Genomic DNA, 16,074 nt, shown 5'->3' on the forward strand with positions numbered 1-16,074 from the left:
TTAGCACTTGTTGGCCCTTTTGCCTTCACTCTGCGGTCCAGTTCACCCCAAACCATCTCGATTGGGTTCAGGTCTGGTGACTGTGGAGGCCAGGTCATCTGGTATAGCACCCCATCACGCTCCTTCTTGGTCAAATAGCCCTTACACAGCCTGGAGGTGTGTTTGGGGTCATTGTCCTGTTGAAAAATAAATGATGGTCCAACTAAATGCAAACCGGATGGAATAGCATGCCCCTGTAAGATGCTGTGGAAGCCATGCTGGTTCAGTATGCCTTCAATTTTGAATAAATCCCCAACAGTGTCACCAGCAAAGCACCCTCACACCATCACACCTCCTCCTCCATGCTTCACGGTGGGAACCAGGCATGTAGAGTCCATCCGTTCACCTTTTCTGCGTCGCACAAAGACACGGTGGTTGGAACCAAAGATCTCAAATTTGGACTCATCAGACCAAAGCACAGATTTCCACTGGTCTAATGTCCATTCCTTGTTTTCTTTAGCCCAAACAAGTCTCTTCTGCTTGTTGCCTGTCCTTAGCAGTGGTTTCCTAGCAGCTATTTTACCATGAAGGCCTGTTGCACAAAGTCTCCTCTTAACAGTTGTTGTAGAGATGTGTCTGCTGCTAGAACTCTGTGTAGCATTGACCTGGTCTCTAATCTGAGCTGCTGTTAACCTGCGATCTCTGAGGCTGGTGACTCGGATAAACTTATCCTCAGAAGCAGAGGTGACTCTTGGTCTTCCTTTCCTGGGGTGGTCCTCATGTGAGCCAGTTTCTTTGTAGCGCTTGATGGTTTTTGCCACTGCACTTGGGGACACTTTCAAAGTTTGCCCAATTTTTCGGACTGACTGACCTTCATTTCTTAAAATAATGATGGCCACTTGTTTTTCTTTACTTAGCTGCTTTTTTCTTGCCATAATACAAATTCTAACAGTCTATTCAGTAGGACTATCAGCTGTGTATCCACCAGACTTCTGCACAACACAACTGATGGTCCCAACCCCATTTATAAGGCAAGAAATCCCACTTATTAAACCTGACAGGGCACACCTGTGAAGTGAAAACCATTCCCGGTGACTACCTCTTGAAGCTCATCAAGAGAATGCCAAGAGTGTGCAAAGCAGTCATCAAAGCAAAAGGTGGCTACTTTGAAGAACCTAGAATATAAGACATAATTTCAGTTGTTTCACACTTTTTTGTTAAGTATATAATTCCACATGTGTTAATTCATAGTTTTGATGCCTTCAGTGTGAATGTACAATTTTCGTAGTCATGAAAGTACAGAAAAATCTTTAAATGAGAATGTGTGTCCAAACTTTTGGTCTGTACTGTATATATATATATATATATATATATATATATATATATATATATATATATATATACAGTGCCTACAAGTAGTATTCAACCCCCTGCAGATTTAGCAGGTTTACACATTTGGAATTAACTTGGCATTGTGACATTTGGACCGTAGATCAGCCTGGAAGTGTGAAATGCACTGCAGCAAAAAAGAATGTTATTTCTTTGTTTATTTTTTTTTTAAATTGGGAAAAGTTTTTTCAGAGGGTCATTTATTATTCAACCCCTCAACCTACCAGAATTCTGTTTGGTTCCCCTAAAGTATTAAGAAGTAGTTCAGGCACAAAGAACAATGAGCTTCACATGTTTGGATTAATTATCTCTTTTTCCAGCCTTTTCTGACTATTTAAGACCCTCCCTAAACTTGTGAACAGCACTCAAACATGGTCAACATGGGAAAGACAAAGGAGCATTCCAAGGCCATCAGAGACAAGATCGTGGAGGGTCACAAGGCTGGCAAGGGGTACAAAACCCTTTCCAAGGAGTTGGGCCTACCTGTCTCCACTGTTGGGAGCATCATCCGGAAGTGGAAGGCTTATGGACCTACTGTTAGCCTTCCACGGCCTGGACAGCCTTTGAAAGTTTCCTCCCGTGCCGAGGCCAGGCTTGTCCGAAGAGTCAAGGCTAACCCAAGGACAACAAGGAAGGAGCTCTGGGAAGATCTCATGGCAGTGGGGACATTGGTTTCAGTCAATACCATAAGTAACGTACTCCACCGCAATGGTCTCCGTTCCAGACGAGCCCGTAAGGTACCTTTACTTTCAAAGCGTCATGTCAAGGCTCGTCTACAGTTTGCTCATGATCACTTGGAGGACTCTGAGACTGACTGGTTCAAGGTTCTCTGGTCTGATGAGACCAAGATCGAGATCTTTGGTGCCAACCACACACGTGACGTTTGGAGACTGGATGGCACTGCATACGACCCCAAGAATACCATCCCTACAGTCAAGCATGGAGGTGGCAGCATCATGCTGTGGGGCTGTTTCTCAGCCAAGGGGTCTGGCCATCTGGTCCGCATCCATGGGAAGATGGATAGCACGGCCTACCTGGAGATTTTGGCCAAGAACCTCCGCTCCTCCATCAAGGATCTTAAGATGGGTCGTCATTTCATCTTCCAACAAGACAACGACCCAAAGCACACAGCCAAGAAAACCAAGGCCTGGTTCAAGAGGCAAAAAATCAAGGTGTTGCAGTGGCCTAGTCAGTTTCCTGACCTTATCCCAATTGAAAACTTGTGGAAGGAGCTCAAGATTAAAGTCCACATGAGACACCCAAAGAACCTAGATAACTTGGAGAAGATCTGCATCCGGAGTGGGCCAAGATAACTCCAGAGACCTGTGCCGGCCTGATCAGGTCTTATAAAAGACGATTATTAGCTGTAATTGCAAACAAAGGTTATTCCACAAAATATTAAACCTACGGGTTGAATAATAATTGACCCACACTTTTATGTTTAAAATTTATAAAAATTTAACTGAGCAACAAAACTTTTTGGTTTGTAAGATTTATGCATCTGTTAATAAATCCTGCTCTTGTTTGAAGGCTCTAACTTATTTGCATCTTATTAAACCTGCTAAATCTGCAGGGGGTTGAATACTACTTGTAGGCACTGTATATATATATATATATATATATATATGTTTTCAGGAATATTTGAGCCCATGGATCCATTATATGTCCATTTTGCAAGCCGGAAAGAAAATCTCGCCATATGGATGTCATGCGGATGTCACACGGGTCTTTACATGCGAGAAAATCGCATCCTCGAATTGCACAAAGATGACATACGGATCACTGTTCAGGGAACATTTCTGCGATTCTCTACCAGTTTTTTATACGTTGTGTGTGACTCCAGCCTAAAGGAGATCCCCCAACATTAAACATAGTGGTATTCTACTTACTGATCATAAGGGATCTGATTGTCAGGACCTTGCAAAAGAACAGGTGCAGCAGCATTTTTTCCCCTCCACAGCAGCACTGCCATCTATCTGCACTGTTGGGAAGTACAACACAGCCCTATGTATGTGAACAGAACAGCTCCCTGTACAGCAGTGCCAGTTTGACAGTAAAAATGATGAAGGAGAATTGACCCCATAACTGAGCGTATTTACACCATTGTATAATAATTAGGAATATCCTTTAAAAAAAAAAGAAGTAATATCTGCAGATTATTTTACCTTTTTTTCCCCCTACGGATTGGATTGGATTTTTTTTTCAATTTTTGCAAGGTTGTTTCCACCAATCTCTCCCATCGGGAAACAATGTACAGTCTGAGTTATGTCAATGCTGCAGTTTTTTTACTTGGAACCAGAGGTGACTCGGGGTCACCAATAAGCTGCCACCTTAGAAGGAAGATAGACTTTTCAGTGACTGTCCAATAATACGGAAAATCTGATGGTTCAGAACCTGTACGATCCCTTTTAGGCTGAATTCATTTATATCTTCAGTTTTAAAGCTGAAGTCTTAAACAGGCAAAGTTTTCGTTTTATTCTACTTCCACATGTGTAGCAAATATTTTATATGTACCTGCCTGAAATCAGTTGTGCAAGGAGTTTGGCAAACTGGAAGCCCCCAAGGCAAATGTTAGGATTTGTATCAGCTTTGTATTAGTATGCTTTGGGGTAATGTGGTGCCACCTGCAGGTCATTTTTCCTTATTACAAGTTTATGAAAATGAATGTTTAAAGTGTATTTTGTGATCACATCGTGAATGTGTGGTTTGTTTGGCTACTTTCTTGCTGTAGGGGGCAAGTTTACCTTTCAAATGTTTTACCATTTGTCTGTGTCGGTGCAGTATGAACGGCGATACAAAGTAATCACCGAAAAGGAGTGTTTTGAAATAGTGTATGTATATATATATATATTTATAGTGGCTCTGCATATTCTAAAAGGTGTGCGCTTATTGCTGACCAGTGCATCCCGGCCAGCCAATATCATATCCACAAAAGGCGCTTTGGAATGCCCCCTCCACCTCTTTGCTGCTCCATGAATCCTCTTAGCTGTCTTTTTTGCAGTCTTACTGATTATACACTGCAAAAAAAGAGAATTGTACGTGTTGGTACACTGAGGTAGAAAAACTACACAAACATAAATACTTTACTTTAAAGGAATGCAAACAATATAAAATCCACAAAACATATCCCTGCAATTCCTTCTTTTACTCCTTCACGACTGCAGAAATGTTTTCATTTTTGAGGTGCAGAGTGCCATCATTTTTTCATTTTTCCGTTAACGTGCCTGAATGACATCTTGTTTTTATCAGAAGGAGTCGGCCATGGGTCATCTCCTTTTCCTTACAAATCCTATGTCTGGCTGAGAAACAACCAGCTGCAGCAGGTGCATCCCCCTCTTTTGTGTTTCTAGTTAAAGAGAAAGCCCTCTCTTGGATAAAGTATGCCCTCCGGTTGCTTCATGGCCAAAAATGATTCAGATGGGCAGGAGATAAATCCATTGTCTAAAAGACTGTATAGTTCGACAACATGAAAAAAAAATTCTGAAATGGCAAACACGGATTAGTGGAGCCACCACACGGATTAGTGGAGCCACCGTGGACCACCCGATCCGAGCTAAACAGAACATTAGAAAGTTGAGTTCGACTAAGAAGACTCGTTGCCGATCTAGAAAATGTGGTCCATACACAGGCCATGAAACTTGGACGTGTGAAAACAGCCTATTTTTATAATTTTTTACCAAGTTTAGTGTTCATTTTAGTGAAACTCGACTTTTGGAGTTAGTTTTACGAATGTACTTGAAGCTTTAGAATAGCAATTCGTTAATTATATCAGAAGTGTCCTTTTTGTCACCAAAGAATTGCATAATAATTTGCAGGTGTGTGAGAAATTATAATTGATCTGAGAGCAGAGATCCTGATTCCAGGGATGTGTCACTTACTGGGCTGCTTGTTGTAGTAATATTATCAGTGTTTTATCAGTAGGAGCTTATCACTAGTTTTCTCATGAAAAGTCATCCTCCTGCTCTTTGTCACCCCACCCCCACCACTGATTGGCAGTTTTCTGCCTATACACAGTGTACACCGAAAGCTGCCAATCAGTGACGTGGGTGGGGTTATACAGATCTTAGCAGAGAACTGGTAGATCTGCAGCAATTAAAATCAGAATGTTATCAAAACTGCAACCCATTTAGTAACAAATAGCTCTGATCCTACATTATACTGCTGCCAGATTGCATAGGCTTTATTATTTTCGTGGCTTACATATCTAGCAATTCCCTCGTATACTTATATTATTGCGGCGTCTCCTCCTCTCTCCTGTAGAAAGAGAATAGTCGTTTGGGTATGTTGGGCATAACTGAACTTTTTTCAGTGCGTTTTTGGACAATGTATAAGAACGATTGTTTGAATTAATCATTTTTTGTTCAGATCTGATCACTTTAGACCTAAGTATTGTTATGTATATATGTGGATACCCAGCACATTATAATAATGCTGTCTGCAATTTGTATTTTGTAGGAAGCTTTAAAGCTGCCGCCGGGGGGACGATTTTAAAACGTTACTCGGAAAATGAGAAAAATTGCTTTGAACTCCTGATGACAGACCCTCTGGCCTGCTGCGTTCCCACTTTCCACGGAGTGACAGACAGAGACGGGGAAAGTTACATCCAACTGGACGACCTTCTTAACAACTTCGACGAGCCTTGTGTCATGGACTGTAAGATGGGCGTCAGGTGGGTGTGAAAATTAAACGTAGATGTTCTCGTTTGTCGTTTTTATTTTATTACGTTGTAAGTATCAGCTTCTTCTTTTCTGTATCCTTTCCCTGCCCACACAGTGACATTTTACTGACTACAACAGTTATTGAACAATGTGTATCAAGGCCATATTTTATCTGCTCTAGGCAGGATTACCATGGTAACTGTACTGAGGGGAAAGGGGCAAGTCGTGGCCAAGTTTTATTTACTTTTCGCGGATTTAGAGATTTAGCATATTTTCTTAGCAAGAACATATTGATCTGTACCTTAACCCCTTTACCCCCAAGGGAGGTTTGCACGTTAATGACCGGGCCAATTTTTACAATTCTGACCACTGTCCCTGAGGTTATAACTCTGGAACGCTTCAACGGATCCCGGTGATTCTGACATTGTTTTCTCGTGACATATTGTACTTCATGATAGTGGTAAAATTTCTTTGATATTACCTGCGTTTATTTGTGAAAAAAACAGAAATTTGGCGAAAATTTTGAAAATTTCGCAATTTTCCAACTTTGAATTTTTATACAATTAAATCACAGAGATATGTCACACAAAATACTTAATAAGTAACATTTCCCATATGTCTACTTTACATCAGCAGAATTTTGGAACCAAAATTTTTTTTTGTTAGGGAGTTATAAGGGTTAAAAGTTGACCAGCAATTTCTCATTTTTACAACACCATTTTTTTTTAGGGACCACATCTCATTTGAAGTCATTTTGAGGGGTCTGTATGATAGAAAATACCCAAGTGTGACACCATTCTAAAAACTGCACCCCTCAAGGTGCTCAAAACCACATTCAAGAAGTTTATTAACCCTTCAGGTGTTTCACAGGAATTTTTGGAATGTTTAAATAAAAATGAACATTTAACTTTTTTACACAAAAAATTTACTTCAGCTCCAATTTGTTTTATTTTACCAAGGGTAACAGGAGAAAATGGACCCCAAAAGTTGTTGTACAATTTGTCCTGAGTACGCCGATACCCCATATGTGGGGGTAAACCACTGTTTGGGCGCATGGCAGAGCTCGGAAGCGAAGGAGCGCCATTTGACTTTTCAATGCAAAATTGACTGGAATTGAGATGGGACGCCATGTTGCGTTTGGAGAGCCCCTGATGTGCCTAAACATTGAAACCCCCCACAAGTGACACCATTTTGGAAAGTAGACCCCCTAAGGAACTCATCTAGATGTGTTGTGAGAGCTTTGAAGCCCCAAGCGTTTCACTACAGTTTATAACGCAGAGCCGTGAAAATAAAAATTATTTTTTTTCCCCACAAAAATTGTTTTTTAGCCCCCAGTTTTGTATTTTCCCAAGGGTAACAGGAGAAATTGGACCCCAAAAGTTGTTGTCCAATGTGTCCTGAGTGCCTTGATACCCCATATGTTGGGGTAAACCCCTGTTTGTGCGCACGGGAGAGCTCGGAAGAGAAGGAGCACTGTTTTACTTTTTCAACACAGAATTGGCTGGAATTGAGATCGGACGCAATGTCACGTTTGGAGAGCCCCTGATGTGCCTAAACAGTGGAAACCCCCCAATTATAACTGAAACCCTAATCCAAACACACCCCTAACCCTAATCTCAACTGTAACCCTAACCACACCCCTAATCCCAACCCTATTCCCAACTGTAAATGTAATCCAAACCCTAACTTTAGCCCCAACCCTAACTTTAGCCCCAACCCTAACCCTAACTGTAGCCCTAACCCTAGCCCCAACCCTAACCCTAACCTTAACCCTTACCCTAACCCTAGCCCTAACCCCTAATGGGAAAATGGAAATAAATACATTTTTTTAATTTTTTAATTTTTCATAACTAAGGGGGTGATGCAGGGGGGTTTGATTTACTATTTATAGCGCGTTTTCTAGCGGATTTTTGATTGGCAGCCTTCACACACTAAAAGACGCTCTTTATTGCAAAAAATGTTTTTTGCGTTACCACATTTTCAGTGCTATAATTTTTCCATATCTTGGTCCACAGATTCATTTGAGGTCTTGTTTTTTTGCGGGACGAGTTGACTTTTTAATTGGTAACATTTTCGGGCACGTGACATTTTTTGATCGCTTTTTATTCCGATTTTTGTGAGGCAGAATGACCAAAAACCAGCTATTCATGAATTTCTTTTGGGGGGGAGGCGTTTATACCGTTCCGCGTTTGGTAAAATGGATAAAGCAGTTTTATTCTTCGGGTCAGTACGATTACAGCGATACCTCATTTTTATAATTTTTTTATGTTTTGGTGCTTTTATACGATAAAAACTATTTTATAGAAAAAATAATTATTTTTGCATCACTTTATTCTGAGGACTATAACTTTTTTATTTTTTTGCTGATGATGCTGTATGGCGGCTGTTTTTTTGCGGGACCAGATGACATTTTCAGCGGTACCATGGTTATTTATATCCGTCTTTTTGATCACGTGTTATTCCACTTTATGTTGCCTCGTTTTTTTGTGTTTTTTTTTACTGTGTTCACTGAAGGGGTTAACTAGTGGGACAGTTTTATAGGTCGGGTCATTACGGACGCGGCGATACTAAATATGTGTACTTTCATTGTTTGTTTTTTTTTTTAATTTAGCTAAAGGAATGTATTTATTGGAACAATATTTTTTTTATTATTTATTTAGGAATTATTATTATTATTTTTTTTTTTTACCCATGTAAATCTTTTATTTTTACGTTTTTACTTTGCCCGGGGGGGGGGGGGGGGGGGGCATCACAGGAAAGTGACAGATCGCCGATCTGACAGTTTGCTGTGCACTGTGTCAGATCGGCGATCTGACGTGCACAGCCCCAGGCTTCCCGGTGCCTGCTCTGAGCAGGCGCTGTGAAGCCACCTCCCTGCAGGACCCGGATGCAGCCCCGCTGCCATTTCGGATCCAGGGCTTGCAGGGAGGAGACGCTCGATACAAGGTGAGCACATCGCCTTGTACCGATCGTCTCAGGGAGCCCCATTCCCTGCTCGATGCTTCCCTGTACTGCCAAAACACTGCGATCATGTTTGATCACAGTGTGCCGGGGGTTAAGGGTTAATGTGTCTGGGGCGGTCCGTGACCGCTCCTGGCACATAGTGCCGGATGTCAGCTGCGATAGTCAGCTGACACCCGGCCGCGATCGGCCGCGCTCCCCCCGTGAGCGCGGCTGATCGCGCTGGATGTACTATTCCGTCCTTGGGAAGTAGGGCCCACCCCACATGGACGGAGTAGTACGTCCAATGACAGAAAGGGGTTAAAGGAGTTGTCCAGGTTTGTAGTTCAAGTCTGCCATCTCTCTATGTGAGCGGGCAGGTGCGTGACTGCAAGCATGCGAGTTGCAATTTGCATACATGCGGTCATGTGCCAGACAACGAGGTCAGAAACATCTAGACAGGATATGTGTCATGACTTGGTTTTCGGGTTTTCTTCCCACCTGGGGAAGAGGGGAGCAGTTGTGCACCACAGTACTCCAACCAGACGAACAAGGCAACACAAACAAGGGCAACTGAAAATACCAGGCATACAAATATCCACTCACATGTAACAGAGGAATACACCGTGGAGTGTAGGATGGGGAAAAAGCAAAATAGGAGAAGGAAAATGAATTATTACGCTTACAAACCCAGGCAATAGTCACAGATAAATCCACCAAACTCCTCATATAACCACCATACAACTATCCTCCAAGCCATGCAGCATAAGCTAGCTCTGACGATGTGTTTTAGTCAGGACCCAGAATATATAGATAGATAGGAGTGGCTAACCGAGCACAGCTGAGAGCTCAGACTCCCAGAGCTCCCAACATGGCCAATTAACTCCTGTACTTTTCAGAGCAGGAGTAGGAGCAATCAGACGCTGCGGTTTTCTGGCTACTCTCTGTTGCAGTAACCCCATGACAATATGGCAAAGTATGCAAATCGTATTGTTCTCATAAGTGACGTGGATCCTCAAAGCCTAAGGTATGGGTGGGCACACAGGCATTGGTGCAGCAGGCCGTTGAGGCACAAGGGAAACATGTAGCAGAGGTAAAAGAAGCTGGAGGCAAACAGGAGACGTCCTGGAAGCTGCAGGCGAAAAGGTATCAAAGGTCCTGGAAGATTGGGAACAGGTAGCAGAGGTAAAGGAAACTGCAGGCAGACAGAAGACGTCCTGGAAGCTGCAGATGAACATGTAGCAGAGAACCTGGAAGACCAGGAACAGGTAGAAGACAGAACTTCGGAGTAATTAAAAAGTCTGACTACCAATACACAGCATAGCAACAATGTTGCGTCTTTGGGATACATGGTCTTGGTATTCTACTAGGCTCACTAGTTGAGGTGGATCCTCAAAGTCCGGGTGGGTACACAGGAAACTGCAGACAGACGGGAGTCTCAAAACAGGTAGCAGAGGTCTTGAAGACTGCAGAGAGATAGCAGAGGTCCTGGAGACTGCAGACAGTTAGCAGAGGTCCTGGAAGCCAGAAACAGGTAGCAGAGGTCCTGAAAGCTGCAGGTGAATAGGGGACGTCCTGGAAGTCACTGGCTGACACGTAGCAGAGGTTCTAGAAGATCGGGAACAGGTAGTAGACAAAACTCCGGAGTAATTGGAAAGTCTGAATACCAAGACACAGTTGTAGGGCTTATTTAGGCAAAGGCACATGATCACACGAGATCACGCCAGGCTATCTGCAAAGCCCAACGTGGATTACAACAGAGTTTAGCGAACTGGGATGTGGACAACAAAGCCTGGATCCGAGATAGGTGCCTATCTCATATACTTTAGCTATATATATATATATATATATATATATATATATATATATATATATATATATATACACACACAGTATATACATACACTCACAACTTTTTTACATACCATTATTCAAGATATCGTCAGTAAATATTAATTAAAGCGGTTATCGGGTTTTAAAAAAATCTATTAGATGTGTTCTTCAGGCATATCTATGACACTTACTAATGTACTTCTGTTGACAAAGCTCCACTGATGTCCTCATTTCATTGTTAGTCCCGTTAGCTTTCTGTGAGGAGGTGACTAATTGCAATAACCAAGCCAACCCCTTCTTTATCTGTGCATCAGAAAAGTTATTTGCTTGATGAAGGTGTTGTGCAGGTTTTTTTTTACTTAAGTACATTTAATTGGAGTTCAAATTAATTTTTGTATTTGGGTTTCCTTCAAAATGTTGCACTATTTGCCTTCTTTAACCAATGTGTTGCACTGTCCATTGCTGGCTGTAGAATGAGTCAACTGAGAATTCTTAGTCTGCCTGCTATGATGGTCTAATAGGGAGTTTGTAACTCTTTTAACTGTTTTTTTTTTTCTGGAGATCCTCTCAACTGATTTATGATTACAGACCACATCTACAAACAAAACAAAGAGCCTGTAAATGCCAAACCATGCTACATTTTTTAATGAAACCCAGCTGCAAAAAATATTTTTAGCCACAAATACATGTACGTATTTAAGTAAAAAAAAAAAAAATTGGACAACCCTTTTAACTATTGAAATAAACCAGGACCAGGCAGCCAGACCCACTTCACACCCGGCTCTGATGACATGCTGATATAGGAAGTTCCCTCTGGGACTGGAAGTGGAGGAGCCAGGACTTGGCATGAAGGATGAAACGGAAATATTGGTCTTGCTCTTCTAAACAGAAGTGTATTAGTAAGGGCTCATTTCCACTGGTGAGGAAAACGGACGAGTGCAATCCGATAAAAAATCGGATTGCACTCGGACCAATGTTATTCAATAGGTGTCTTTTCATTTGCAATTTTTTTCTCAGCTGAAATCGGACTGCATGCTGCGTATTGCTGCGATTCTTGGACAAGACTCGCCAATGCAAGTCAATGGGTGCGAGAAAAAAATCGCACAGCACTCGCACCATGCGAGTTCTGTCCGATTTTTACGCACCGGTGTCCTTTGAAAAGCCGGCAATCAGCGCGGTGTACAGTAAAATCACACTGACAGATTAGAATAGATATATACACATAGAATAGGTATATATAGATATGTATATGTCAGTGAGACACCTATATATGTATATTTATATTTAATCCAGCGCTAGATAGCATAAAAGCCGCTAATTCAATTGCTGGCTTTTGCTATCTCCTTCACAAACCCGACAGGATATGAGACATGGTTTACATACAGTAAACCATCTCATATCCCTTCTTTTATTACATATTCCTCTTCACTAATGTAAGAAGTGTCTGTGTGTCAAATTTGGGGGCTCTAGCTATTAAATTAAAGGGTTAAATCGCGGAAAAAAATTGGCGTGGGCTCCGCCAGAGTGGTAAAGCCAGTGACTGAGGGCAGATATTAATAGCCTAGAGAGGGTCCATGGTTATTGGCCCCCCCTGGCTAAAAACATCTGCCCCCAGCCACCCCAGAAAAGGCACATCTGGAAGATGCGCCTATTCTGGCACTTGACCACTCTCTTCCCACTCCCGTCTGGCGGTGGGATATGGGGTAATGAAGGGTTAATGTAACCTTGCTATTGTAAGGTGACATTAAGCCAGATTAATAATGGAGAGGTGTCAATTATGACACCTATCCATTAATCCAATAGTACGAAATGGTTAATAAAACACACAAACACACATTATTACAAAGTACTTTAATGAAATAAAGACACAGGGTGTTTTAATATTTTATTATACTCTTAATCCACCTGAAGACCCTCGTTCTGTAAAAAAGGAAAAATAAAAAAATCAACAATATACCATACCTTCCGTCGTTCAGTCACGTCCCACAATGTAAATCCATCTGAAGGGGTTAAATCATTTTACACCCAGGAGCTCTGCTAAAGCAGCTCTGCTGGTGGCTGTAAAAATATGGGGAATTAATGGAGTGCAGGGGAATGTCCTGTAGTTACCTTGAGTCGCGGTGATGCGCCCTCTGCTGGATTTCCTCATATGAACTCGAGCGTGGGAACTTTTCCCAGCTCTTGATTAAGCTTTGTTGCTTTTTCTTAAATAACAAAATAAGGTTGGGGGAACCTACTTTGCCTATTATTAAAGTCTGAAATTTTGGCGCCACGGACATCACTATAAGGCCGGTGTCACACTAGAGAGGAATACGGACGTATGAGAGGCGCAAAAACAACGCATTGCACACCGACCAATGTTTTTCTAAGGGGCAGCTTCCATCAGCCGTATATTTCTCGGCCGTATTTTAAGGCTTGAGACAATCGCAGAATGCTGCGTTTGTCAGCGTATTGCACAAAAAATCCGCCAATGAAAGTCTATGGGGGTGAGAAAAATATGGATTACACACGGACCATGCGTGTGACTTGCGAGAAATATGCACCGGTTTTCTATAGAAAAGCCGGTAATTCAGTGCGGTGTACAGTAAAATCACACTGACAGGATAGGATAGAATAGATAGAATAAATGTGTACACATAGAATAGGTATATATATATATATATATATATATATATATATATATATATATATATATATATATATATATATGTATGTCATTGACACACATTTTTATATATTTATATTTAATACAGAGCTAGATAGCTTAAAAGCCGGTAATTCAATTGCCGGCTTTTGCTATCGCCTTATCAAACCCGACAGGATATGAGACATGGTTTACATACAGTAAACCATTTCATATCCATTATATTTTTTCATATTCCTCACTAATAATGTTAGTAGTGTCTGTGTGCAAAATTTGAGAGCTCTAGGTGTTAAAATAAAGGGTTAAATCATGGAAAAAACTGGCGTGGGCTCCAGTGCAATTTAAAAACATCTGCCCCCAGCCACCCCAGAAAAGGCACATCTGTAATATGCGCCTATTCTGGCACTTAGCCTCTCTCTTCCCACTCCCGAGTAGCGGTGGGATATGGGGTAATAAAGGGTTAATGTCACCTTGCTAATGTAAGGTGACATTAAGCCAGGTTAATAATGGAGAGATGTCTATAAGACACCTATCCATTATTAATCCAATAGTAATAAAGGGTTAAAAATACACACATTATGAGTAAAGTATTTTAATGAAATAAATAAACACATGGGGTTTTAATATCTTTATTGTACTCTCAATCCAACTGACGACCCTCGATCTTCTGAAAAAAAACAACAATATCCCATATCTGTCCGCCGTACCGTCATGTCCCACAATGTAAATCCATCTGAAGGGGTTAAATAATTTTACAACCAGGAGCCTGCTAATGCAGCTGCCCCTGGCTGTAAAAACTGGGGAATGAATGGAATGCAGCTTCGTTGACTTGCGGTGCTGCGCCCCCTGGTGGCATAAACTCATATGAACTCTAGCGTGAGAAAATATTCAGAAAAATTCCCACGCTAGAGTTCACTGTTTGTTGGAAATTTTCTGTGTACCTCGGCCGTAAAAAAGGACCATATTTTGATACATTAGGTGTGACTCCGGCCTAATAGTTATTTTTTGTACTGTTGTACACAGCCCTCTTCTGCACATTTTCTGCTTGCCCAGGGTTAGTAGTATTGATAGGTTCCGTTTACCCCAATGGGGACTCAATGTGCTACCATTTGGTGCTAACTTGGGGCCTTATAATGTTTTTAAAATAGGTTCATGAAAGTGTTAAATTGAAAAATGACTTACGCACATACTGGACACCAGTGGCTCCTTGGTATGGCTGCCCTCCAGTCTCCCTCCTTTCTCTTCTGGTGAGAAGTCATCGGGTGTATGCTGCAGCCAGTCATAGTCCGCTGATTGACTAAGGCAATCACGTTACATCTGAGCCATAAGAAACAGTCCTCTGGTTCAGTCTTCTGACTGAGATGGAACTTGACCACTGCAGTCAGTCAGCGGACACTGAAGAAACCATGAGCCTGGCAGGGACACTGGCATCCATTAGATGAGTAGGTATGTTTATTTTAGTACCGCCATGGGCAACGGACAACCGTTAACCTGTAACATTGGTACCGTTTTCTTCTGCTGGAATCCTATGGAAAATTAACCTCTTTATGCCTCTGTAAGAAAGACATAACTGGACACGGACAGACAACCCTCGCACAGGAGTAACTTCTGATGATGCAAAAAACGGACATCACACAGCTGTCCAGAAAATATTTTTTAACAACCACTTCTTCTGATTTTTTTTTAAAAAACACTTCTGTTAAAGAGGTCATCTGACCCCTCAAAAATAACTTTCAAGCAGCAGGCCTGATTTCCAAATAATAAGTTCAGGCATACTTACCCATGGATCCATCTTTGTTGGCTCCGGTGGTCTGCCCAATACAGATGTCACGCTTCTCTTTAGTCAACTTACCACTAACGGCTGTGATTGACTACAGCGGTCAATTAACTGAAAAGCCATGCCTTAAATCATGGCATACAAATTATTCCAGGGACTCTACAGCCTTCAGTATTACATTGATCAAACTTGTGTATAGTGGAGGTAATGGCATGCCAGGATTTGGCTTTTTCTAAGTGAGGTCAGAGCAAAGTTATTTGTCCTCCTCTCTTTAGATTTTTTTTTTTTTGCTTAGTATTGGGCAGCATGAAATGCGAGATGGTGTAAGGGTATGTGCACACGTTGCGGATTCCATTGCGGATTTTTCAGCGCGGATTCCGCAGAATCCGCAGGCAGAACGCCCTGCGTTTTACCTGTGGATTCACCGCGGATTTTGTGTGGATTTCGCCTGCGTTTTTACACCTGCGGATTCCTATTATGGAATAGGTGTAAAACACTGCGGAATCCGCACAAAGAATTGACATGTAGCGGAAAATAAATCGCAGCTTTTCCGCAGCATGTGCACTGCGGATTTTGTTTTCTCTAGGTTTACATGGTACTGTACAACGCATGGAAAACTGCTGCGAATCCGCAGGGCCAAATCCACTGCGGATCCGCAGCCAAATCCGCAATGTGTGCACATAGCCTTAAGGTTCATTGCAGATTAAGTATTCTTCATGGGAAGTACATTGATGCATTTTTTTCTTACTCTGTAATTCTTTTTATTTAAACAAAAAATAAAAACAAAACCCACCGTGGATGAAGAGAAAAACAGCCACAAAAAATATAGTAAAATATAGAGGAAGGGCACATTA

General features: G+C 41.7%; 1 protein-coding gene across 1 annotated transcript in view; it reads left to right on the top strand.

The window, feature by feature from the left end:
• The window catches only part of ITPKA (inositol-trisphosphate 3-kinase A), a 161,721-nt gene that overhangs the window by 119,421 nt on the left and 26,226 nt on the right, over nt 1-16,074 (top strand). The window contains exon 3 of the mRNA XM_077262500.1: nt 5,824-6,037. Coding sequence (XP_077118615.1) covers nt 5,824-6,037 — 214 coding nt within the window. The remainder of the gene's footprint in view (nt 1-5,823; nt 6,038-16,074) is intronic.

The sequence above is a fragment of the Ranitomeya variabilis genome, chromosome 1 (assembly GCF_051348905.1).
Source record: "Ranitomeya variabilis isolate aRanVar5 chromosome 1, aRanVar5.hap1, whole genome shotgun sequence".
NCBI classification, from domain to species: Eukaryota; Metazoa; Chordata; class Amphibia; order Anura; family Dendrobatidae; genus Ranitomeya; species Ranitomeya variabilis.